General features: G+C 40.4%; 1 protein-coding gene across 5 annotated transcripts in view; it reads left to right on the top strand.

The window, feature by feature from the left end:
* Positions 1 to 27,347, top strand: part of LOC115334559 (opsin-3-like) — a 94,612-nt gene that overhangs the window by 17,286 nt on the left and 49,979 nt on the right. For all 5 annotated transcript variants that reach the window (XM_029998896.1, XM_029998897.1, XM_029998895.1 and 2 more), the window contains one exon: positions 14,929 to 15,254. In XM_029998896.1, the coding sequence (XP_029854756.1) occupies positions 14,929 to 15,254 (326 nt within the window). The remainder of the gene's footprint in view (positions 1 to 14,928; positions 15,255 to 27,347) is intronic.

Genomic DNA, 27,347 nt, shown 5'->3' with positions numbered 1-27,347 from the left:
CATGATTCACTACTTAAGTAATCCAAATGCCTCCTATTACTGGAAGGTTTGTGGGTTTGGTTTTGTTGTGGGTTGGGTTTTTTTGTTTTAATACTAAGTCAAAATGACCTCTGGCTGCTGTAAATTTTCCCGTAATTGATACAGGCAGGAGGAACATTTGATATTTGCAGACAGCAAATGCAAGGGAGCACCACTCCAGGCAGCCGCCTCCTTCCCCCTGACATCCCTCCGTTCCTTTTCCGCGAGGTGTCCCTGTGTTTTGACTCCTGGGTGGTTTGGGACCCGGTTGCCCCTCTCTCTGCCCGTGCCGTGCTGGCCCAGCGTGGATCAGGGCAGGCAGACGAGCGAGCGTTCACCCCGTACAAGGGGCTGCTCGACTCCCCTCGCAGCTCTCGGTGGTCCAGACGGTAACGCCTCTCATCAAGGGCACCCGGGCACCGTCTGTAAAACTACTATTTTATAACAGTGCCAGACTTCATGTCCTTCAGCTGAAGGTTTCTCACGCCAGCTATCAGCATTGGGCTCAATTGCTCTGGGCTATTTCAGCCAACAGGTCTTCCCAAAAATGTGGTAAAATTACGTTACTTCTCCCGTTTGTGGTTTCTTAAACCCATTTCACAGACAGATGCCAGTATGTTGGAGGTACAGTCTCATCCTATGGCCAGATACAAACTTCTGCCATTCCTCGTGAAAGTATAGCAGCCACAATGCAGAAGGCTAATGACTGACCGGGGTAAGCTGTAAATCTTTACATATATTGCGCAGTGTTTTATTAGAGGCAGATGTTCACTAAGTGCTAATTTTCTAGTGTTGTTTTTCAATTGTATTTTCTATTCCCTTTCTTTTTTTTCCCTTATTGTTCTACTGTTTCTATTGGTTTCACTAATGCAATCCAGAGCAGAAATAGCAGATAACTGTGGGAAGAAGGGATCAAAGTGAACAGGCTTCAGATGAGTCAATAGATGGAAACTGGTTTATGCCGAATTATTTTTGTAGAGATTTATAACAACAGAAATTTGTTCAGGACCAAATAACTATCAGAAAGAAAGGGTAGATTAAAGCAGACTTGACTGTGAAAATCTTTCATAAGGATTAGTTTTATCATCTTTAAAAATCAACAGCAATGTAAAACTTTGCTTAGATTAGGACTCTAACAATTTCTACCATTCAAACCCATTAGTTAATTCACACACGTGACATTTTATTGCTTGATATCTAAGTGTTGTCTGAGTCTAGTACAGACCTCTGAGATAGTACTGAAATAGCACACTAACATCTGGCAAGATTTGCTTTGAGCTAAGAAATGGTATGAATTTTACAAAAACACAGATAATCCCCTTCAACTTGTCCTTATGACAATTTCAGAGCACACAGTGGTTGAATACAGTCGGGTCTGCATTAGAGTTAATTCTTATGTGCATATGCGCACTGAAGCATCATTGTTTGCCAAATTTACAGTTTGCGGGTAATTTATTTTCTGCGTTCAGGCTCTTTATGAAGTTACTGGGGGAGCTCTTTGCACCGACACGTTTAATCACCCTAATGAAATTACGGAAGCTGTTGGCGCAGCGGGCGGCAGAAGGCAGAGTGTCCCGGAGCGGGGATGTGGCGCGGTGGTCGGGATCGCTGCCTTCCCCTCCGCCGCCGGCAGCAGAGCCAGCACCGCGCCGGAGGCCGATGGCCATCTCCGTGGCTGAGCCGTCTGCCCCGGTGTGAGTTCAGCAGGAGTTAATTAGGAACGGTTCTGGGGTAGGAAGTAATACTGTAGGGATGAGGAGTTACAAATTCTGCCTCTTAATGAAAGGGTGGAGTATCTACATGGTATTTGGGTGGGTATTATGTGTATGTTCTGTACACTGACTATGGTGCACAAAGCATCTCTTCTTCGTGCAAGTCTTTGTAACAAATCCAAGCAGTTTGCCTTAATTTATCCAAACTGCCCAATTTTGCTCTGCTTTTGGTCTGCTCAGTCTTCAGAGAAAGAGCGTGTCGCAGCACAAGAAGGCTGAGGTCCAGCACCGGCTGCGTGAGGATGTCGAGGATTGCTTTACTCTGTGTATTTCTTAAAACTGGAAGTGTATTTCTATTTAATATCCTTGGCAAAGACTGCATCACAGGAGTAGGATGAAAGGCTGCCAGATAAATATGCCAGTCAGGATTTAAATGGGCTTTTTCTAATGGGTAGAAAGCAGGTTATGAGCCAAGACAAAGCCATAGCTTAATATTCTTTGTGATAAGAGCAGTAGACATACCACCATCTGGTTTGCTCTGTATAACAGTTTTTCTCTATTGGTCGGTGCATCAAGGGGTGTTTAACAAGGAATTTGAGGATGAGAACGAGTAGGAGTTTTACAAGTGTTAATACCTTTTCTGGGGTTGGGAGCACTGAGACTTTTGAGAAAAAAATATTAATAGTAGATACAAGCAGGTAATTGCCTCTTACTGTGCTGTAATTGTTTCTTCTTATCACTTTAATAACAAAAAATAGTTGTGCCTTGTGGAAGGTTGTGTATATTCATACTAAGTATTTGCCATTCAAAAATACGTTGCCCAGCTGTGCTTCTAGAACGCTAAACTTAAAGTTAGGATAAGTTTCAGCATCCAATGATACTTTTCCAGTACGTAGTCCCAGCAGCCTGTGATTTTTTGGTGTAGGGACTTCATCCCTGAAGTAGCACTTTTGAGTCTAATAGGTCTTCCTGGCTTTATCTCCCAGGCCGCTTGCTCTCGGGAACCCTGCAAAATTTTGGTATGTAACAACATAATATATCAAGGAATTCCACTTATTAACTATGTACTATGCGCTATGCAAAGAAAAGTACTTTCTCCTGTTTGTTAATTCTGAGTCTGCAACCTGATGATTTCATTTGAAAACCCAGTTCATGTATTACGAGAAACGCTAAATAATCTTCCCCCATCTACCTTTTCATATTTTCTCTTCTTTCCTCTGTTTTCCTTTTCTAATAAGTCCTGATGTTTGCTTTTCTAAATGCTGCTGAGCATTGCTGCTTAGTGGAAGTGGTTTGCATAAAGCTATCTATCATAACTCTCTTTGTAGAGCAGTAAGTCAGTCAGAAACAATCGCTGTGTATTTAAAGCTAGGACTGTTTTTCTCCACATATGGCAGTTTACATCAGTATTGCATTTCATCTGCTCAGTGACTCAGTTTCATGCGGGTGTTCTGCAGTACTTCGCAGTCAGCTTTTGTTGATTTTGAGTTACTCAGTGTAGTATAATCAGCAAACTTCACTCTTTACCATCTTTTCCAGATCATTTATTAATGTGATGAATAACCCAGGGCCTAGCACAGATCCATAGGGGACTTTGCTGGCGACAGTTTGCATTGAGAAAACTAATTATTTTCTCCTGCTCTTTATTTCCTGGCTCTAATCAATTATTTATGCATGTGAAGATCTCTGTTATTGCAAGGTAGCTTACTATCCTTAAGAGCCTCTGGGCTAGTCAGAGCTGTTTGAAAAGCCAACTAGGCTTTATGGAATATATCAGCCCTGTCTGCACAGCGCTGCCAAGGACCTCTAATGAATTAGTGAGGGATGGTTTCCCTCCATGCTATCCATGCAGGCTTATCCCCATGTCATACCTCCTTATACATCCACTACTATATTGTCTAGTGCAATTTCCACCAATCTATCCAGTGGTGCAATTAGACTCGTCGGTTGGATGAAATGTACTGCAAGGGATTTCTGTCTGCATCAGTTACAAACCATTTCTTAATGGATGTAGCAAAAGATCTCCTCTTCTGAGGTCCTTCTCAGGGGTTAAGGTATGGAGAATACCACTTCTCCTCACTGAAAATCCTTTAGCCAGCAAAGTCATCTTGGATAGAAATAGGAGCAGCCTTCTCCAGTCTTTCATCCCACCTCCATGGCATGTGAGGTTGCTGGGTTGTAAAACTGCACAAGTGACTCTTGGCCGAAGGGCAGTGTAAAGACTGGTCTACATATTTTGACACTGCATTCATATTATCAGATGTGATAGTTATTGACCTATTAATAGCTAGTTATTTTGAAAACCATTTGACCACTAGACCTTATGACAGAAACTTGTCACAGTAGAGTAGATATTTGTAGTGTGTTCCATCTCTAGGAATGGTAACTGCCAAAACCCCCAGATTATAGAATCATTTTAAAATCTCTGGAAATAAAGCTTTATTATTAAAAATGAGCAGTTGCATTCAGTGAAAAAGCAGAGGCTCATAGGAGGGAAGTTAGCTAGGTGTGCTCTGGTGGAAGTTCTGCTCCCTGGCTGGCAGATGATAATACACTATAATTTCACCTCTTCGCTTACTTGGTGCTATACCCCATACGTAGAAAACCTCTGAGACTACATGCTACATGTTATATCTGTGCAGATGCTCAGCATGAAGGCAGGTCCTGGGGATCTCCCCCCGTTTGGTGGAAAGCAAAGGAGCAGTCCTGGCAGGAGATGGGGGTCCTGCAGGACAGCGTGGGCGTGGAGATGGGGATGCTGCAGGGAACCTGACCTCCCGGAGAGCATCCTCATGCCACGCCAGCGCTGTACATCCATCCCTGCTTTCCACAAGCACACAAGCCCCAAAGACTTCTCCTGAGATGTTGCTGTATAGGAGCTCCATCTAGTGCTGACATTATTTCTTATTCTGCTTCCCTACGGTGGCGGGACAAATACACTGATATGGAGGCAGCCAATTTAGGTGGCTGAATTTATAAATGCTAGCCTGCTTTCCAGAATGCAAAGCGATCCTGCATTACATATGGAAAATGAGACTGAAATTAATATTCGGGGTTTTTTTGTACTGTGCTGGTATCGTTGAGATGCAAAAGGGAATTCTTTGCTATATTTATGCCATTAGGAGTAGTTGTTGGTTGATGGATAGGCATATTAATAACATCATAGCAGAAAAGCACAGTGATGCACGTTACGTCACAAGATACAGCTAAGAATTAAGATCACCCTTAAAGCACAACATATACACATTTAAAAATTCAGCAAAAATGGAAAGGAAGAAAGAAAAAAGGATAATTCTTTACTATTGACAGTAGTACATACTATCTGTATTGAAGATATCACCAAACACAAAAGGAAGGATATGTTGTACAAAGGAGGAAACAGAGAAATGACTGCTGAGAAAAGAGCAGGAAAGATTTACTGAACAGGACCGGTAATGTTTGCTGTCAGATTTGTCCCAGCAGATTTGGATGCAATAGTGATTTTGCAGTGATTTCTTTCAAGCGCAGAGTTAAACTATGACTCCCATTAGAGTTAAGCAGAAAGAGAATTCTCTAGGAAAAGGAGTGATTGCCTGCTCTAATGGACTCACGACTATAAGTCATCTAAGCAAAAGAGAACAAATAATTACGGGCATTCGATAAATAGTGATTGGTGTCTTTATTTCTATTTAAAGCGAATTGTTGCTATTTGAAGTAGCCTGTATTTTGAAAGCCTAGACTGCCACCATTTAAAAACTGGTTGTAACTGCTAATGTGTAACAAGTGATAGTGGGAAATATTTTCTCAATTTCAAATCAGTAGAAGTGCTTTTAATGTCTTAAAAATCAAAAGGAAATGGTGATCTGATCACTAACACATGGGAACATTCAACTAGAATAAGAGTCACCAAATGCAAGAATATTTGATTGCTTTGACTGTTTATTCTATAAATATTTAATAGGCATATTCAAATACAGCTAATAGTGTTTTGGAAGCACAACCCATTCTCAGCTGCTTCTGTCAGTTACTGAGGCATCCATGAAATCCTCTGCCCTTTGTATCATTTATATTAGCAGTGAACTTATCAGGAGTTGTTATATACACATTGTGATTTTGCTGTATCATAAAATGATTTATTGTGATTTGTTTATTCACTGGAGTGTAGATACTGAGCTGTAAAGCTCAAGCAAGTCAGGCTCGTACTGGTTGGTTGTCTGCCAAGGCCAGTGCTCACTTTGAGTCTATTCATCTTAACTCCGGAAAGTCTTCTAGGTTCAGCTGGCTTTCTTTTTAACTCTGGAAATGGTTGGGGTCATCTGCCAAAATCTTTTGGCAGCTGGATTTTGGCCCATAAAATATGTGTCTCTTTTTTGTTTGGGAGGGAAAAGGAGGAAGTGGATAATATTCTGGGGGCTAGCGAGGAAGGAACAGCAGTCACATGTGTCTGCCACTCTCCAGACCTCTTTGCATCTCTTCTGAATATTCATTTGTTCTTCTCGTCTCAAAAAAGGGGAAAAAAACCCCAACCCAACCCTTGATAAAAATGATTTTGTGAAATCCCATATTCACAATCTCTCACTCGTTACTCTCTCACATTTGCTCATTTAATGCTACTTTCCCACTAGCACCAGTGGCTGTGGAAGTTGTTAACTAACTTAACCAACTTAACCGCGTTCTGCTAGTTTAGCTGAGTTTGTTTTGTTCTGGGCTCCCTATCCCAGATTTTGCAGGCTGATCAACATTCTCATTGCCACTTGTGGCAATTCCAGTATCATGCAAGAAGAGGAGATGTAACCTGCAGAACCTCACTGGAGACCGTATATGAGATAGGTTTTTCTGTATCTTGACTGTAGGAGTGAAATGTGTGTTATAAGACTCAGAGCTAGAAAGTAAAATGGAATATGTTTGTTTTTTAAAAAACAATTAACAAGTTTTGTTCTTTCTTTCCCCATGATGCTGTGCCTCAATAGTTTCTGATTTTTTGCAAAAGTGCATATGCTGTGAGGAGGTCAGTGATCAGGTCAACAAATTACAGAAATGCTCCCCCGCTTCTGCCCAGTGAGTCAGCTTTTGAAAGTTTCTGCTTTTATCATTATAATATTCTTACCTCCTCACCTGCAAGGAAGTCTCTGATGGCAGCAACTGCTGTGGTGGAAATTACTCTATTTTTGTGGAAGAAATGCTTTGACTTTAAGGTAAGCAGAGCCCAGTAGTTTTGCTTATTAGTATTAACTAGTACAGAAAAGATGGAAACAAAGCTGATGATAGGACGAATAGCTCTGTGTGCACTCTCATAAAGCCTCCAATGCTGTGGCAGGTGTTAGGTAAGGTACTTTGACCCAGAGCTGACAAAATTTTGCCTGGAGATTAAGCTACCATTAGAAAGAGAGCTTGTTGCTTTTTTTCCCTCTTGCTGCTTCCAAACCTCTCTTGTGAATACTAGACCTACAAATTGTATTTCATGCACAGTCCCTGAGGCATGATACTTGGATATGTTTTCAGAAAGGCTTCTAAGGGGATACAGAAGTGGTTGGAAAGGTCATGTCTTTTAAGGTGCTTAAATTGTTTGTGTTTCATTTCCATGTGTGGAGTGGTTTATTTCTATAGAGAACTAATAGAAATGCTCTCATTGAAATTCAGGAAAGTTATTTCCCTTGAAAACAGCACTGAGTCACTGATCAAACTAGTTTTGTGTAACTCAATAACATATTTATGTAATGCCATTCAGTAGCACAACTTGGAATTAAAATTGAAACCTTAAAATTGAGGTAGTAAGAGCCTTCATTTGAAGAGGGCTGTTCCTTACTGCTGTGGTTCTGCGTTTACCTCTAAGTCCTTGGGCAAGCACGATGAAAGACATCAGCCAGAAAAAACATCAGAATACCTCAGCACACGATTCCCCAATATTCCCAGCTTGGGATGCATTTTGTCACAAAACCCTTTTCCTCCTTTTATATCTTATCTCTATCTCCTAGTGCCACAGAGCAATTTAGCATCTTCTCCAGCTAACGGAGCAGCAGATTTATCAGCTGAAACCTGAGGGACTAGAGGGAAGGGAACGTAGCTGTATTACATACGACACATGACATCATTGCCGAAAAACCTACCTGCTGCTGGCGTTAGGTATTTACCAACATGGCATTTCCAAGCGGAGACCAGAGCGCGTTCCTTCCTTCCCTGCAAACGTCCTCGCCGCACTGCGCTCTCTCTTGTTTGCCGTCTCGCCGAATTCACTGTTCAGCACTGCACGGCGGGCTGGCTTCAACCAGGACGGGTGCAAGGGATGCCTTTTGGTGAGTCCCAGCCCACCAGCTGCCTCTTCATCCTCCTCTTCCTCTTCCAGGTGCGTGATATTATGTTAAAGCTGCCTCGTAGCAATGGGTATTAGATAAACACACATGTATATGTATGGAGTCTTGTAAATACATGGAGCATCACTGTTTTCTCTTCCTTCAGCGACACATTTGAGCAGCGGTGGCCAGAGTTGCTGTTGGTTAACCTCTGCGGCTGGCAGGTTCCTCTGGGGTTAGCACAGGGTTTTTTAGATGAAACGTGGGACTCTGGTTCCCTGCCTTGCACCGGACTTGCAGCCGGCTCTCGCTCCAGCTCGGTCTCGGCAGCTGGATTTGGTCTGACCGCGGGCTGCAGCGGCGTTGGGAAGCGTAGGGACTTGCCGTGGAGTTCCTGAGGTTGGTACGGCCGACGTGTGAAGGGAAAGGGGTGTAAATACTTGAAGAAACCACGGAAGAAGAGCGATAACAGCCTGTGCAGGTAATGGGGAATGCTCTTCCCACCAGTAAAACCGAGCACGTGTTGACTTGGGCAAGCCTGAAGGACTGTGTGCCGATAGGAGCAGAGCACGACATCTCGTCGGCAGAGGACCCTGCTCCCCGCCGAGAGGAACGTGGCGTCGAGGGTGCAGCACGTCACACGTGCCGTTTCTTTCCCTCGTAGCTCACGGTGAAAGAGACGGTGCCCGTGCAGGTGAGCGTATTCCGGGCAGATGGACTTTCCAGACAAGGAAATGCAAACAGGGAGCAGCAGCCTTGCCCGAGACACACCAAGGTTCATATGGGCAGGATTCGTAAGCAATGGACCACTTTGTAGCAACAGTGACCTCCTAAAGTGTAGGAAACCTCTGTCCAAAACCCAGTTTGTGGCCAGGGAGGTACCCATAGGCAAGAGGTTTGATGAACCGACAGCTGGAATCTCTTGCTCTCCCTGTTGCACAAAAGAGATCCTGGACAGACCTCTTGAACGCAGACCTTTGTGCTTGTGGTTGTGAGGGTGTGAGGGGATGAAAGCTGGGAGAGAGTGACTGTGAGTGGGTAAAATCAGCCTGCATGGAGGTTGGGTGCGATAAAATCATCTTGGCCTTTTGTGATAGCTTGCATCTAGTTTTGATCCATTAATACCTTGTTGAAGAAGGTGTTATTGCATTCCTCCAAGCTCAGTTTGCCTAAGCTTACCTGTGGCTTCTTTTCATTGCCCCGGTCCTCGATATCCAAAATACAGTGCAGGATATATATTACGTCATGCAACTGTGATGCTCCAGGATCATGATGGAGGATAATGGCCTCAGGAGCTGTAAGAGGGCAAATATACATAAGTTAGTACTCAAAACATTTACCCAGTGTACGCTGAATCGCTGGGATTCTCAGTTTTTTCATAACCTACAGACCACAGGCAAGCTGCATCCCATTTCCAATTACTACATCAGTGACCAGTGTAAAACAGCAAAAACTAATATGAAAATGTAACACTCTTAGTTGAGACTCGTGGGAACAAAACAGTGATTTGCTGTGTCCTTCACCTAGAGCCATACTCTGTGCTGTGCTGCCAGGAAGAAATGTACAGATCTTTAAATAAAAGTAAATAATAGATAATGTCTCAGATGGTTGTCCTATAAATGGATGCCTGTCCTGTTTTTATGAGTTGAAATTGAATTTCTTGCACTCTACTCACTGCCAACTAATTGCTGTGTAGGAAAGGCTCGTGCCTCAGACCCGGCTTGTCTCAAAGTCACTTATTTCTGTGGTTAATATTTGAATAATTATTTGTTCCTCTAATGCAATCTGCAGTGGATATTTATGTCATCTTTCAGTACTGTTCAGTGAGAACCTCAGCTTTGTTCCTGTATAGGCATGAAATGATGGGGGAACAAATTACATTTCTCACTGTGATTGACTCCTGTGGAGTTATTTGGCTACGTACCAGCTTGAGGCCCTAAATATTTGTTGGAGGCAAATTCTATTTAGATGTGCAGTTCCTGAACTTAATTTTGTTGCAATTTTAGAAAACATTACTCATTTGAAATTAATATACGCAGTCTACCCAGTCGTAAATGTTACTGCAAAATAAGAATGAAATGTTGGCATAAAACATTGTGACTAGCTTTAAAATTATAATTATTTTCTTCTTTTTATAACTTACATTAATTTTTTTAATTTGTTTTCTGGTTATTAAGACGATGGAGATTACATTCAAGTCTTTTCCTCAGCCATAATTCTGAAATATTTAATTGGTTTTTGTTTTAAAGCTGAGATTCTCACTAATTCCTATGACTGCAATAGATAGGGCGTGAAATAGAATACCAGATAACGGTGGGATTTCTGGCAAAGGCCACAACAGTTCAGCGCATATGACATTAAGAAAACTCTGATATACAAAAATAGGAGGCACAATGAAAAGCGAGAAACTTTATTCTACTTTATCCAAACTGGATTACAAGAAGGGCATGAGGCAAGACCGAGGAAACTACAGACCTGTTAGTCTAACCTCAGTACCTGGAAAAATTATGGAGAAGATCATACTGGGTGCTATTGAAAGGCATGTAAAGGGCAAGGCAATCATCAGGTTTTTGCTGGAAGCTCATTCACTAACTGTTACACACCTGATCCCTGTTTTTTACTTCTACCCTGTGTCAAACTGACGCAAAACCTGGTTTTGCCTTTGTTTTGAAATGATGTTGTTTCAGTCCAACAAATTAGGCCTGTGTATCTGCTATAATTGATCAAATGATAGTGGTATCTTCCCAGGATTCAGCTATTGAACTGATAAAGGAGTGAGATAAAAAAAAAAAAAAAGACTTTTTAAAATGAAAAATCTGAGGATATTCTTAGCAAACAGAGATATTAGAGCTGATAATCTACCACAATATTGGAACAGGATTATTTCTTGATGTGCATCTTATACTGGCTTTGTCCAGTCTTGGCTTCTGTGTTAAGGTGAAGGTCCTTCATCACCAAGGTTGATGGAGCTGCAGTGTTGGGGCGTAGAGGGTCCAGGTACATCTGGTGACTTTGTGTACACTGCGCAAGCTCACACTAAGTAGACGGAGAGAGGGTTGCCATGGCCTCTGTTGCTTGTTTTTCTTCCTCATCTGGGTAATAGGTGTTTTCATTACTCACAGCCAATTTAATTGAATGTATCTCACTATTGGAAAAAAAGTGTTAGTTTTTTTTTTTGGTTCTTAATTTCATCATTTTCTGTCTTTCAAAGCACCAGTTTCATTCTTTCAAACTATTTGTCATTTTTCTAAATAGTTAGCCTGGTTTAGTGTATTTTAACCACATGAGCCACACTGAATTCATTTAACTTTTAATATCTCTTATGAACTACCCCTTCAGTGCTTTCCTCTTTTTCCCATGTTGTTTTAAAAGCGTTATAATTCAATGCACAGTGGTGTTAATTTCAGTGATATTAAATAGTTCAGGTATAGCACAGACCTTGAAGTCTGATTGTGACAAAAAGAAAAAGATAAATATTATTTTTTTTCTGAAATTTTGTGGTTTGGGATTCCATATATCACAGTGTCATGGTTTAACCCCAGCTGGCAACTAAGCAGCACCACGCAGCCGCTCGCTCACTGCCCCCCCCCCACCAGTGGGATGGAGGAGAGAATTGGGAAAAAAAAGCAAAACTCATGGGCTGAGATAAGAACAGTTTAATAGGACAGAAAGAAAGAAAACAGTAATAGTAATAATAATAATAATAATATGACAATAATAATAATAATAATATAATAATAATAATAAAAGAATTGGAATATACAGAACAAGTGATGCACAATGCAATTGCTCACCACTTGCTGCCCAGTTTATATAAACTCCCCCCAGTTTATATACTGGGCATGACGTCCCATGGTATGGAATACCCCTTTGGCCAGTTTGGGTCAGCTGTCCTGGCTGTGTCCCCTCCCAACTTCTTGTGCCCCTCCAGCCTTCTTGCTGGCTGGGCAGGAGAAGCTGAAAAATCCTTGACTTGGTCTAAACCCTACTGAGCAACAACTGAAAACATCAGTGTGTTATCAACATTCTTCTCATACTGAACCCAAACCGTAACACTATACCAGCTACTAGAAAGAAAAATAACTCTAGCCCAGCCAAAAGCAGAACACACAGTTCTTGTCCTCCAGAGGAAAATGTAGATTGTGTCATGTCAGTGGAACTCCGTAATAAGAAGTGAGTAAAGATGAAACGGCTCGTGCTGAGGTGTGTAATTAAGATTCTCCAATTTTCTTCTGTGTAGAAAAGAAAAATGATTTGCTATAATTTAAAGGAAACTTTTGTGGTTTTGTCTGATTGCTAATATGTGATTTATTTTTTACTGACATCACCATGGTCCTAATTTAATAACTGAGCATTAGTTCTATGCCAGTTAAAGACAGGACTCTTCTTTGGCTCCACGGGAGCAATACTGTATTCATGGCCAGTTATCTTCAGATCCGCTCCATAAAGCCATCCATCATAAATACCATGATGTGAAAAGCTGAGCATCTTTCTCATATTAGGCAGTAAGCAAAAACGTGAAGAAGTGTAAACGAATGCTGTAAATTGTGACAATATAAACCATGAGGAGCTGCTGGGCAGTAGCCCAGCCGTGGGGACGAGCAGGCAGAGCTGGCAGCCCAATGGCTAAAGCAGCAGGGCCCTGAGCTAGGGAAGTTCGCATATCCCATTTGGGTTTTCTAGGCAACCCCGCACCCGCAGGACTGTAGGATATTCTCAACAAAAGTACATCTCACCTGCCATCTCGTCGACATAGGGACATAGTGCCCTCAGTTGCCATCAGAGATAAAGCAAAAATAATATAGCCTTGCTGCAGAGCACTCAGCTGGGAGGGGAGAGATTTCTTGTTCCCAAGTGGCTGTGATGGTGTAATCTGAAATGCATGAATAGATCTATATCACCTTACTGAGGCCTAAGTTTCAAATGTAAAAATCTGGATTTTTGCCTTAGGTACCTACATGAGCTAAATGTTTTTGATAGCGAGAAGCTCTTTAGTCAAGCAGATAAAAGCATGGAAAGAGGCAATGCTAACACGGTGAAGCTAAATAAGTGTGGGCTGGAAGTCAGAAGAGGGTGGTAGATTCTTTGTTCTTCAGTCTGTAATTCAGAACCCGCTATTTTTTTTTCTGTATTGAGATATGTGTTTAACGCAGGAATTACAGCTAAGGGCTTTCAAGAGCTGTGTTATGTAGGAAATCAAGATTAGATGAAGGATGATCAGAAAGTCTCCACTGCCTCTAAAACAGTCTAGCCTTAAAATAGGTTAAAGTTAAACTCTTAAACTGTATAATTCAGTTGAGTTCAGTGGAGCTGTGTCATTTTCCAGCTGTAAGTGTATCTACTTTTTAGGTCTGACTTCCCATTAATATACCCAAAATGATTTAGTAGGCTCTTGTAACAAGAAAGATGTTTTCTTCATCAAAAGTTGCCTTCTCCTCACACCTTTTTGCCTTCTCTTCCCCTGAGAAATAAGGCATCCTATTGCAGCAAGCAGTGCTTGCATCCCCCCTGGCTCCTTTGCCGTACCCAGCTCTGCACAAAGTAACTGCAAATTGCTGTCAGGATGGCAGGAATAGCTGCGCCTGCGTTCAGCTGACTAGGAAATGAGTGACTGAATTGTGGGGGAAAGAAAAACAAGATGCTGTGCCTGGGGAGAGCATCCTGCTGTGCCCTGTGTGTGTGGGGGGGGGTTGCCCAGGCATGGGATAGACTGGTGCTGTCCCCAGGGGAGGCTCTGACTCACCTTCGTCCTGCACCTGGGAAGGAGCTATAGGATAAGCTGACAGTTAAATGGGGAAAAAAATGGATTACAGCTGTGGATTCCCCTGAAGATCATCCTTTTTTTGTTAACAGATTTGCTGGAAGTAGGTACCACTCAAAACAAGAGAATTTTGGCAGGCTGGATCTCAATGCTACTGTATAGTTGGCTGTTACTAATGGCAAGGATGAAGAAAAAAATTTCCTGGAAAGAGCTGGATTGAGATAGGGCTATTCAGGTTTTTCATCTTACGGGACCAAAAGGAGGGGCCTGTAACCCATGGGAAGAGATGGTGTTACAGTTCTTCCAATAAGTTCCTCTGTCATAAATCGTGGGAAGCGGTATCCAATGTTGTGTCACCAAGAACTGTGAGGAAGCTGCAAGGAGAACAAAACCATAGGAAATAGCAAAAAAATCCCCACTGAGTCATGACTAAGAACATGCCATGCAAATCCATAAAGATTTGTAGAGGAGGTCAGGACCCTGAACCTTGAGAGTGGAAATGTCCTACAACCCAGATTTTTGAATCTTCCACTGGAGGATGTAACTGGTCGCTGACACCTAGAGCTCAGTATTAACCTAAATCACTTTTTGACTGATTATGTGATGTATATGTAAAGTTACAACCTGCCATATCACACTCATGCTAAGGGTTGTCTGTTGCTTCCATATACAGGTGGTCAGAACTGAAGCTATGTCTAGCTGATGGGGCAGAAGTGCAAAACCTTCTTTAATTTTTGCGCTCCCAATCTTGCATATAAAGCCTTCTGCGTGTATAAAAGTCAATGCAATATTTGAAAATGCTCATGGATGATAAAAATTGAATATTTCTGAGCAAAGGAATCTTTCAACATTTTATTAGTTCATGTAGAAAATGGATTTCCCCTGGGTAATACTAAAACAGCTAAATCTGAAAACCTGCCTAGAAGAGGAATAGCTCTCAAGTATGAAAATCTTCCAATATAAGATAAATAGGAGTTAAACAAAATTTGACATGATGGACAGAGCAACCAGGTCCAGTGGGGATTTAAGCATGGAGAATAATGGAAATAGTTTTCATTGTTGCTTCAAATATGTAATAGTTGAGAAAAGCATCTCATTTCTTGGGGTTTAAAATAGATACTGCACAAAATAATGAAAGTAAGCATTTGAATCGCTTGGTTCATTGCAGGCATTGTGTCCCTGATCTCCCTGGCTGTCCTGTCCTATGAACGCTACAGCACCCTCACCCTGTGCAACAAGCGCAGCGCTGACTACCGGAAAGCATTGCTGGCAGTCGGCGGTTCGTGGATTTATTCCCTGGTCTGGACCGTGCCACCTCTGATCGGTTGGAGCAGTTACGGGGTGGAAGGTGCGGGTACAAGCTGTTCGGTACGCTGGTCCTCGGAGTCAGCCGAGTCCACGTCCTATATCATCTGTCTCTTCATATTCTGCTTGGTCATCCCTGTGATGGTCATGGTGTACTGCTACGGTCGCCTCCTTTACGCTGTTAAACAGGTAAGCTGCTGTATGCTATTGATAGTGCAAACTGCTCTTAGGCGTTATGTTGCATTTCTCTTCTATCGAGTTTGGAAGCACTGATGATGGAGAGCAAAACAACAAAGCAAAACCAAATGGAAAAAAACCACAGAAAGCCTGAAGGAAGGGGCAGGAGGTCTTCACCAGTTTTTTTCGTACTCCAGAGCTCCAAACAGTTAGAACAACCAGATAACAGCCATATGGGTACTGACTTTGTGGTTTGAAAATATTACATTCTAGGAAAAGCAGCATATCTGGGTGAAGGTTGCATTTGTAATGAAGCCAACACACATTTACCTGTCTAGCAATAAGACATCCATGCAAATATTTCTTCCTCAGTTTCGATCATGACATTTTAATAATAACTGCTTCTTAATCTGTGGAGACCTAACTCTACAGTAATGGATTTCTATTGCAATTTGCGGAGTTATCCCAGGGATCAGCTTCTCCTTGTAATTCTAGGCCACATTTAAAAGTTTCCTTAAATACTACTACCACCACTACTACTACGACTGCTACTACGCCGACGCTCCTCTGACTGGTTTAAGGGGTACTGCGGATATTCCAAAATGAATGTTCCAAAAGACCCTGTCAGGCGGTGTGGTATTGTGAAGTCTGAATACTCTTGGGACAGCAACGAAATGGTTTAACGATGAATAATGAGAAAGGAATGAGTGTATAGGTATTCTCAAAAAAGCAATTCTCTAAAATGTCCAGATGAATTAACTAAAGGTGTTAAATGGAGAAAAAAAAAAAAAGCCGTAAATCCCTAAATAGAGGCTCTCATACAGAATTAAAGTGAATGTAGTTTACTTTTGATTAGTCATAAGGAATTAAGGTCCTGCCTTTTACATGATTTGTCAAAACTTTCAGAACACTTGAAGCCCAAATGGGAAATCTTTTCCTGCTGAGTGCTGAGCAGGCCAGTAAAATCCCTGTGATGAATCACACATTAATACTCCTCTTAATGCTGTGCAGTAGTAATATGGAAAAAAATTAAAGTGAGGTTGCAGACCATATCTGGTCCCTGGGCAGCAGTATCCTTTACCATCACCTTAAAGAAAGGAGCAGGGTCTTGGAACATGTGCTACTACTAATAATGCAGATGATATAACTTAAACTTCTGTCTCTTCTTTCCTTCAGCCCTCACTGTCACTCCTGGCAACAGACATCACCCACAACATACAAATACTTGTATGGATGAAGCTTCTGTAGCATGTGCTTTAGCTTCTAGTTCTAAATGTAGACTTGTGTTATTTTATTCACCTTTTTTTTTAAATTCAGTTATATTGAATGTAGTAGTATCATAGAAGAGATACATGCAATCTATAGCCATTTTCTATTTAGACATGAAGACTGAGGAGACTGAGCGGAAGACTAGGTTGATCGATTAATTGACTGTCCAGAGAAAAAAATGGGAGCAGGAATAGCATTTTCCACAATTCTCTCTCCTCCATCCTCCGTGTGCTTTTGAGAGTGATGAGGAAGCCTCTGGGATGCTGAGGTTAGAGAGCCCTGAGAAATTTTGTAAATGGTGGAGGTGAAAAAGAATTGAACCCAATCTTGCATGACCTGGAGGTCTTAGGAAACTGATGCTTGTTAAATGCAAAGAAACTCCAGTGAGGATTAGATTGTATGTCCTCTCTAAAGTTGTTATGACTAAGGGTCATAACAGCTGCCCAAGCATTTGTGAAGTCTTGAATAGCTAAACCCTGAATTCTTACACAAAACATCTAATGCTTTCCTGGTGTTTGTAAAAGATTTCCTTGAGAAGTTGTATTTCAGCAAAAAGAATCTTAATCGGAAAACTCATCAGTCCTCAGCTTTCTGTGATGTACATACCTCCAGTACCATAATCCTGAAATCTTGCATTTTATACATTTCCTGTGACATACTTATAAATTTCCAAAGACCGTATCATGACACAGTCACTGACATGCAGACTTTCTTTCCTTCGGTCTGAGGTCCTCTAACTATTCTGTAATAAACAGGGTAAATTATGAAATCCTAAATTATGTCATGTTTCAAACTGGAGTAAGAGATGAGCAATACACAAATAAAAGTATAGCGGTTCTTACATAAAACTACAAAGAGTAGGTAGACAAATTAAAAAACAGTTAAGAGAGGTTACTACATCCATTGCAATACTGTTACCTTCTGGTAGGGGCAAAAAATTCCTTATCTTGCAATATTCTGGCCTCCTAGATTAAAGTCCTTCTATGACCCTCTGTGTAGTGTGTAATATATTAGAAGATGTGTAATGTGTAATATATTAGAAGAAATGTGGGAGCATTGCAAACATAATTAGTGCATTATCCTAGCTTCAGCTGCTTGGTAAATTTTCTAAAATATGCATTTCATATTTTTGCAAGATACCTAGAAGTTTTTATGTTAGAGCATTGTAGCGTTAATGGTATTGCACCCTGAGATCAAGAGTGCAGAAGTTATGCTGTTATTAATACTGCAATGTAAATTAATTGAGGTGGAAGAAATATCTTAATAGATTTGGGACAGTTAATGCAAGAATTGGCACAGCGCCTGCATTTTCTCTTTGCAGGGACAGTAATTATAGGTCTGCTTTTCTCTTTTTCTTCTCTAAATTTTAGGTGCTGTAGCATTTGTTCACTCGAGGCACTAATAAATCCTGTGAAGTCATTTGCAATCTGTGTAATGGTAAAAGGCACAAGGATTTCAGTAATACAACTTTTATAAAAGATTGTCTTTTCAAGGAATTTCAAGTCAATAGCATCCCTGTATGAATAATGTTAACAGCAAATGCCATTAAACAGTATTACAACATGACTGTATTATTCTCTCAGAGCTCTTGCCATTTATCAAGCTCGAAGACCCTTAGGAATTGCTCAAGTTATTTTCTATAAAGGTATGGGCTTTTTTCCAGAATGCCTTTATCTGGAGCGTTGAGTTTGGTTCTGCAGATGGTCTTTGCTGCTGTCCTGGTGCAACTTGCACAGAGGAGGGAAATACTAGCTCTGAATAGTGAGCGCATTTCAGAAATGCTAAGCAAAATAATGCTCAAAACGGAGAGCTGAAGAAAAGCCTGTGGTTTCAGAAGCTGTTAGGGAACTTGGCAGTGCATCAGATTTCAAGACATAGAGAGACACAAATATTTTATGAGATTTTCTTCCCTCTGAGTCCATATTTTCACTTATGCTGATCTTGTTTCCTGTTTTTATGAAACCTGTTCTTCCATTCCTGCAGATGCAGAAATTCAGTTTCTTCTTTAAGTTTTCCTTTAGAGATGATGTGTCTGATACCTGTAAGTAGAAAGGGACAAAGTTTCTCCCCCACAAAATATTATTCACATATATTTTATTTATGCACATTCTACAGAACAAGGGAAGGAAACTGAGAATGGTTTATTTCTCCTAGTGCAATTAGAATTTTTTTTCAGTTTTTGGCTTATGATGCTTCTCTATGACTCTACCATTGCGTTCCCTCTGGAAAAATGTTCTTTATAAAGTCAGTGTCAGTTGTTTACACTTTGAAAAGTGGCCTCCCAAATGTGGAATTACAGAGATTAGCATTGTGATCGCTGTAGTGCAGAAGGCACAATATTATTAAAATCCTCCGCTGAGGGGCCCAGAGAACTCATATGAACCAGCCTAATGAAAATTAGCAAAACTTTTAAAAGAGATCTCTTCAGGCTGCATTATCTCCCACTTGCACACAGAAATTCCGCCTAAGGACAAGAAGAGTCCCAGAACATTGTTTCAAGAAAAGTTTTCAGATTGATTTTGTGGAGCCTCTCATCTTGGCTCATCTCATCGCCAGTCTTCTTTCATCAAAAGTTGTGCCTGAACAAAGCTCGGCAGCTCTTTCTGGAGTGTAGCTAGGATGTGGAAAACAATAAAAAAGATTGTAAGCAGAGCACGAAGACTTAAACAAATAGCGCAATACGGATCTGACCATGCAGTTCTTGCTCAGTGCAACAGACCGTGTGTTAAAGTGGGCAAAGGGCCAGTGGTCACACTGTCTCGTGGAGTTCTGGAGTAGATGGACTTGTGACCTGATATGATAGTACTACTGTGTTGGGTTTTTTCTTTTTACTTGAGAACAGCAAGGAAAAAGTACAGCCAGAAAACATTTGTGATGCTCTTTTACATCATTGCTCCAGTTCTACTTTGACTTTGGCTTTTGACAAAAAACCAAGAAAAAAATATTCAATGAGAATTTTGAGACTAGTCCATATGAGGTAGAAGTCGGCCTTACCAGTATGCCTTGTCCTCCACTCTGTGCTGTACCTACTAATGTTTATTTCCTCACAAACTGCTAGTTTAACTAGTGACCAAAATGTGCGTTCAGGTAATGGAATTACCTGACTATTTCCCTTTACAGTGACTTTTGTTGTTTCTTTTGAAAAGTGCCACATGATTTCTGACTTCCACGTGTCATAGGAGAACCAGATCACCTTTTTTTATCCCATCCCCTGAACTTTTCTCAGTCTTGTCACCTTGTAGGGCAGTGGGAACAGTGAGGGTTACGCTGCAGAGAGCTGCCTCGTCCTCTCTCTTTTATTCCTCTTCCAGTCTTCAAATTACCAAATGTAGTGGAGGAAAAGTACTTCTGTCTCTTATTTGAGAAGTAGTGCCTCAGAGTGAAGTTGTGACTCGATTATAAACCTGAAGAAACTAATTTTGAATTCTGTGTGGTGAGATTTTGAGTCTAGTATATTTTTTTAAAGCATTGGACATAAACAACAGGGGTGGTTTTGAAATCTCCCGTGCCTGCAAAGAAAGTCTGAGAGAAAAAGGAAAGAGGAGATGTGGAATTTTATGACTTCTGATTCCTTAATCCTGCTTTATGTCTGTACTATTTGGAACAGTTAAAAAATATCTGTAAAAACAATTACTGCATCATTGTTCATTAAAGTAGTCAGGAAAGGATTATAAAGTAGAAGGATTGCTCCTGTGACTGTTTCCAGTTCTCCAGCTCAGTTGGAAATGATTGTTTGTAGGAAGGCAACACATTTGGGCAGAATACTCAATGATTTAAACCGAAAAGAAATTATCTTCACATAATACGAAGAGTAGGATGGAAAAGTAGTAATTGTTCCATCATTCCTTCATATATTTCGTATGTCTATTTACAGAGAAATTTGATTTTCTGAAACTTTATCTTTGATGGTACTGAAGTTATGACTTATGTTGAGAAAACTGATAAAGCAATTATGGACTATTAACTCTATCTTCTAAAAGCCCTAAATAAAAAGAGATTTGTAGTCATAGGCCTTCTTTTAGAAGCAAAGCTCAAAATCTTTCTGGTTATTTAATGAAACAAAGAAGTCCTAAGAAATGTAATTCAGGTGAAGATGATGTAGACCTGGTCCTTTGGTTCCTCTATCTCATCTCTTTCTTTCAAATGTGATTAAGTATATTTGGGATTTGACTTAATTTCAGTTATGTTTGACCCTAACTGCATCTATGCTCAGACAGTCAGCTATACTCATTAGACAACCATATCTTGTTATTTTTTTACTCTGTGTTCATAGATTTTATTTCTTCCCTTTGGGTCTTCATGTATACGTTCTCTCCTAGCTTCTGGTGATATAGAGGAAGAATGATAAATAACTTTGCCTTTCCTTTTTAAACCTTGCCATAAAGATATAATAATTACATACAATTCATAAGCAAAAAGAGATTCAATTTGCATATGAATTGAAGACAGGCTGAGCGAGTTGGGGTTGTTCAGCCTGGAGAAGAGAAGGCTCCAGGCAGACCTTAGAGCAGCCTGCCAGTACCTAAAGGGGGCCTGCAAGAAAGATGGGGAGGGACGTTTTACAAGGGCATGTAGTGATAGGACAAGGAGTAATGGCTTTAAACTGAAAGAGGGTAGATTTAGATTAGATATTAGGAAGAAATTATTTACTGTGAGGGTGGTGAGACACTGGAACAGGTTGTCCAGAGAGGTTGTGGCTGCCCCATCCCTGGCAGTGTTCAAGGCCAGGTTGGATGGGGCTTGGAGCAACCTGGTCTGGTGGAAGGTGTCCCTGCCCACGGCAGGGGGGGTTGGACTAGATGTTCTTTAAGGTGCCTTCCAACCCAAACCATTCCGTGATTCTATGATTCTGATTCTATGATTCTATGAATGGATAGATGTTTTCTGTCACGTCATCATGAGAATATGGGAACTTAATTGAAATATGTCTCATGTTAGGCTGAAGCAATTGGAATAAATCTTAGCAAATGTAATGAAGGGGATCTGCTGGATTATCAAACGTTACAAAGTAATGTAATCATATAACTTATAACCAGTATCATCAAGAAAATCATCAATATTAGTATTTCCAAGTTTTCTCTACAGCCTTCAACTGGCACACAGCAGTCAATATTCAACATCTCCTTACTGGGCAGTTGTTTGACCTTTCCCAAATTCTACATGTGCAGGCCACTGCACAGCTAAAATACAAAGCTGGTAACAGGCCATTTTTTGGATTCTGTAATAACAGAAACATTCTGTGGTAACAACACTCAGGACATGCGGTTTTATTGTTTGATTTGGGATTTTTGGTAGAAGAATGGGCTTTAAATTATGAGAGCAATTGACATTCCTGTATAACAACATGTTTTATCTGAATTTGTAGATAATCTCTCAAGTAGAAAAGCAAAGCAGCTGCCTTTTTGTTGTTGTTTCAAAGAAGAGCAGCACTGAAATCCATTGGGCTGCATATAGTATGTATCAGTGATTAGTTCTTTGAAATTCTGGTTATTCTCAAGTTTTCTTGACTTCTGTCGTGATGAAATTTCTCAGAATCCTGTAGGTGAGGTGATATCTGGGACAGCTATTTTGAAAATTATTAATAAAAAAGTCATGGAATACTGGAAAAAAAAGGCAAACAACAATTGCTCTCGCCATTTTGCAAGAAGGTAATTAATTCTGTTGAATATGTAATTTGTTTAGAATCAGGTCACAATCTGTAAATGGTCTTACATAAATATAAACTTCTTAGCATATCAACTATTTCTGTTTAAAATTTTTCTGATCATTTCTGTAACCACTCTCGTCTTTCCCAGACCGTAAGTCCCATTGCTTCCTTTTTCTCCTTTACTCTGATAGCATTTTTTGCATACATAGATCTCCTCCTTCATTCTTTCAGTGAAGAGATTTCCATAAAATTTTTCCTGTGACAGTTTGAAAATGCCTAAATATACAGATTTTCCAGTGCTTTGTAGAGATGATATTACTATTCCTACTCTACAGAAGGAAAGCATGTAGTATTGAGAACTGTGAGAATTTAAGGCATTTTCAGCATCTATGTAGTCTAATAATTTTGTCTATATTCTCTCTGTAGTGAATAGAGAAAGAAAGTCACATCCAGGAAGGTTCCTCCCAAAGCAGACAACTTTTGTCAGATGCAGACATGTAAGATGAGTCCCACTTAAAAGAAGTAAATCGTTGTATTACAACCAAACAAGGAAACATTTCCATCTTGAAAAGAGGGTACAGTGTATCAATAATTTATTTTTTTAAAAAAGTACCTGTTTTCAATGATTTTCCAAAAAATGGTATAATAGTTAAATGATTATGCCATTATGTCATTGTTATTAATGCTAGGTTATAATATAAAATACAAGCATAGAATAACTATAGAAACAAATCTGTAGCATTTTGACACTGAATTTTGGCATTCATTTCATGATGACTATAAAAATACTTGTTTTCACTTTCTTAAACAATTTTCAGATGTCAGCATTTCATATTTCAGGCAGTTCTATCGTTACATTTCTGTTCAAGGATATTACAATGAAGCAAGCACTGTTTATTCCTGTTAGCTGTTTTGTTTTTTTTTTTTTCCAAATGGGAAGGAAGCCTGCTGGAGTAAAAAGTTGCTTTGATTAGCTCAGAGGAAGATTTATGAGCATGCTTAATTTTTAAAGAGCTAACTTATTCTTGTACTCTTTCATAACTATTAGGCTTTGCCCAGGAGGTGAAAGATTGTTATGTAGCTATCATGAAGACACTATAAATATAGCATTGATTCTTGGGGTTCACTGCTTGCAACTGTAAAAAGATTTCAGTTTTATGCACTACATTAATAGTAATTTTTATTGAAGGAGTCTGTCTCAAGGGCACAAAATCCGGTGTTTTCTGCAACAGCGGAGAAAAATGCGAATCCCTGTGAAACCCTGAGAAATAAAGGAGATAGCTAACATTTTTTCTTTGTGTGTAGCTGCAAGGCTTGTAATTTCAGCATCTCAGCTTTTAGGATAGTAAAGGTATGGTGAGTCGATCCAATGTAAAACACCTTTCAAAGTGGTTAGAGACTTCAGCTGCTGTCAGGTCTTGCGTAGACACATGTCTAACTCACGGGTGATGGGTATGTTCACTCAGGGTTATTCTCTGTATTTCTAATTACAAAGTGTTGATTGACTGTTGAAACACTTGTGACCAGATTAGTCTTCATTTTTTGAGGTCTGAGCATGCTGGAAGGGAAACAGGCATGAGAAAAGATTATGATCTTCTTTCCCCTGCGCTTGCATAAGCATAAATCATTAGTTAATTGTTTGTATTTTGCAGAGAAGCAGTAATACAACGTTGGCATAAATCAGGCACTGTACAAATTCATTGTAAATCAAGTTAATGGCTGGCCAGAAAATAGGATTTCATTGGGTTTGCCATTTTTCATTCTTTAGATAAACTAGGGAGGAAATAAGCCTGTCACAAACTTTAATAACAAGCTAATAGAAATTTAAGATCTGATGCTTTAATCTCTGGATGCATTATGTCCATAAAGAATAGGCTGTGGTCTCACAAGTCTTTCAGTTCACAGCAAATGGTGTACATCAATACCAAGCGCTCACGATGTCTCAGTTCAGGGGGTGTTTTAGTAAAGGTTTTTCCTGGTAAGGAAAAACATAAGATTTTTTGCTTGCTCACCAGTTACAAAACTGGAAAGGCTGAATGTACAGAAGGGTGTTCTGCAGGGTAAAGAATGTGGTTTTGTGTCCTTACATTTCAGCACTGAGAACTGAGCCACACTTACTTACTCTCCCGTGGTTTGACTCCACTTAAGAGACCAACTTGTGACCTCAGGCAGAATCCCTGCCAGAAGGCTTGGAGCAAAATAAATTGTCCTCCGTCTGGCACTGTGGCACTGTCCCCCCGAGAAACACTCCCGAGGGTGTATCTGCAAAGGGACGCTGCTGTGCAGTGAGAAAACAACAGATGTGCCATGCCGAAGGGCTTCCTTCTCTGGCGACCACCACGCGATTGGTGTCACATTCGCCGTGCCGCTGTGTGAGAGCACTTACGCCAGACCCCGCCGCTGCTGTCCGGGTGGGAAGTCAAAGCCTCGGGTCACCGCACGTAAACCATAACGTATGTAGCGAAGTATTCAGTCACAGTCCAAAATGTGGCTCTGCTTTTTTTTCCCGGTGGAGCAGAGGGTTAATGAGGATGTTTGCTTGACTTTTTCCACCCTTGTTCCACCTCCACGTTAGTCCTGTGTTACTTGCAACTACAGGATTTGGCCAGGGACATTTCTAATAGCTATTACCATTCATTAGTTCGTTGCTTTAGCCCCGCTTTCACTGCTGAAAATCCTGAAAGCTCAAGGTACAGCGCCTGAGGCAGTATACACTGGCAGTAATAGAGGGAAAGAATTTTACCTGAGAACTTAATCATGTAGCGAAGAGCAATGGCACGCCAGTATGACATGACAAATCCGCATGCTACTGAGATATGAAGTGGATGCAAACGATGATTATGAATGAAAATCAAAAATTACAGAATGAAAATCAAAAACATGTAAAAGAGGAAAGGTAAATACATACAATCTAGAACAAACGTGGTTTCAAAGTTTCTAATCCATTGTTTCATTAGTTTCTAATCCTGCTGGCTAGGTATGACTTTTTGGCTAGCTCAGCTGAATGACTTGCACATCTGTATGAGAACCTCTGCATAAACACGGATTCAAGGTTTATGGCCAGAGGAATGCAACTGAGCTGTAAGGCTTTTATTATCTTAATAATAGAAATGTATTAAACTATATGAAGTTATGAGATTGATAGTACTTTTTTACCACAATTAAAATAAGATAAAATTTAGATTCCCTAGCTACTTGGCACTAAAGCTGTTTCATCCACAACGAAAAGGTGAGAAAGCCCAGTTCATCTCTGTCTTACATCTCCAATGTTTTCTGATCCTATAGCTTCAGCTTAATCTGACTAAAGCTAAGGTGGCCTAACCTATGTGTAATTTTGCTCAACTACTACTCACACTCTAATATTTTTATCACCTACTATATCCTATATTTTTTTATGGTGAATATTATACACCCTGCTAAGGAGTTAGACTTAAATGGTACATGTATATTTCTTCTATGAAACCTACTTTTATTTTCAGTGGAAGCAAACCCATGGGTAATATGAATATAACAGATTAAATAAGTACAACATTTTGGTAGTGATGTGAGGTTATGTTGTCTTCACAGTATGTACTTTAATACTTAACATTTATGTGAAGTGGGCAGGTCACTTTCAAATCGTACACACTCTGGAAGCAGAAGAAATGGGTTATTTTTGTGCTTGTGCGGACTCTGCACGCAGGAGCATGCACGCAGATAACTGTGCATATTCAATGTTGACATGTTTTTACATGGTCAGGGACCTTCCTTGGCCTTGAAGCAAATGGTACAAGCTGCCTACATCCACATTACACAGTGTTTGGCCTTGAGCATCCTCTGGACCGTACGTAGTGTCCCTGTGGACTTCAAACATGGTAGTTCATATTTTCTTTATTTGCCCAAATCAAAGTGTCTGAGATGACAGGAGGGCTGCCTTCCAGCTCTTGCAGTGTGGAGCTGAGAGTTGATATGCTATGCCCTGATCTATATAGCAGAGGTGTTGGCGAGTGCAAGTCTACGGACACAAGCCAGAGGACGATGAAGAAAGGAGGGAGCCAAACCTGGTGCAGCCTTGTCCATGCCACCTCCTGGGACTTGTCACTGATGCTTTCTGTCTTTCATGTAGTGGCTTGAGGGTGTCGCCTTAGAGAGTGCTAAGGCAAATCTGTGCTGGGGAGGTAAGGATGCCAACAGTTAAGCAGGATGGGTGATCGGGGACAAGAGCTTTTTCTTCGTGGAGTAGTTTTCTTTAGTAGTATAGTTATAGCTATTCAAGCTTTTAAAAATATGTGCCTATTCCATGTCTCTTTTTTCCATGGAGGTTTAATTTTAATTTTAATGTGTGTGTTAAGAAAACTGGAATTTTCTTTTCTTCCTTAAAGGCAGCTTGTTGTATAAAAAACTTCATTGTGTGCACATGAACCTAAGTTTCTGGCATTCTTCCTTGACTTCAGACAATTGTGGGTACTATTTTAAATAGAGCTGGTTGGGAAATAGACTTTCTGGTCTTTTCCCAGTTTGAGGTTTTTGATGGAGAGATTTCTTGTCTTGAATAAGGCGGGACACACACACAAATCTTAACCTCACTATTTTTCATAGATCAGGAAATCAGCAGTATTTTATTTTGACATAATCCTCCACTAGGACATTCAGATGTTAAAAATAAAATAATCTCCTCTTGACCCTGAAACCACTCAGGGTCCTGGTGCCCTTGTACAGCAGTTGCTTAGCCAAAACGATGTGGAACAAAAGGGCCTGGAAATCCTTGGAGCCGATGAGATAAAATGCCTGTGAGATCCAGCGTCCTGAATAAAATAGCTCTGTGAGGTAACCAGGCACTAAAAGCCCAGGCATTTTAGATCTCTGTCAGGGATATTGTCAAGGAACAAGAGAAAAGCCCAGGGAAACTTGGGTACCACCAGAAATGTCTCAAATTTGCATGTTCCCACAGGATGTTTTCATTTTTGTGATTCAGTTTCCCAGTGCAAAAATGTCACACTAGGAATAATTTTGACCTTAACTGATCTGTAATTTGCCTCTTTGCAAATGAAACGCTTCTGTTGTTGCAGTGCAGCCGGCTTAAAAAATGCCAAGAATGTTTCTGTGGTTCTACCTAAACCTTTTTCCACCTTCTCCATCTTCACCACCTTGTTCAGTATGCATGACATGATATGGTAATAAATGTGCAGCTCTCCCATTCACATAATAGT

This window comes from Aquila chrysaetos, chromosome 23, assembly GCF_900496995.4.
Source record: "Aquila chrysaetos chrysaetos chromosome 23, bAquChr1.4, whole genome shotgun sequence".
Taxonomy (NCBI): Eukaryota; Metazoa; Chordata; class Aves; order Accipitriformes; family Accipitridae; genus Aquila; species Aquila chrysaetos.
The sequence above is the reverse complement of the archived record's forward strand: the minus strand, read 5'-3'. Positions and strand labels throughout refer to the sequence as shown.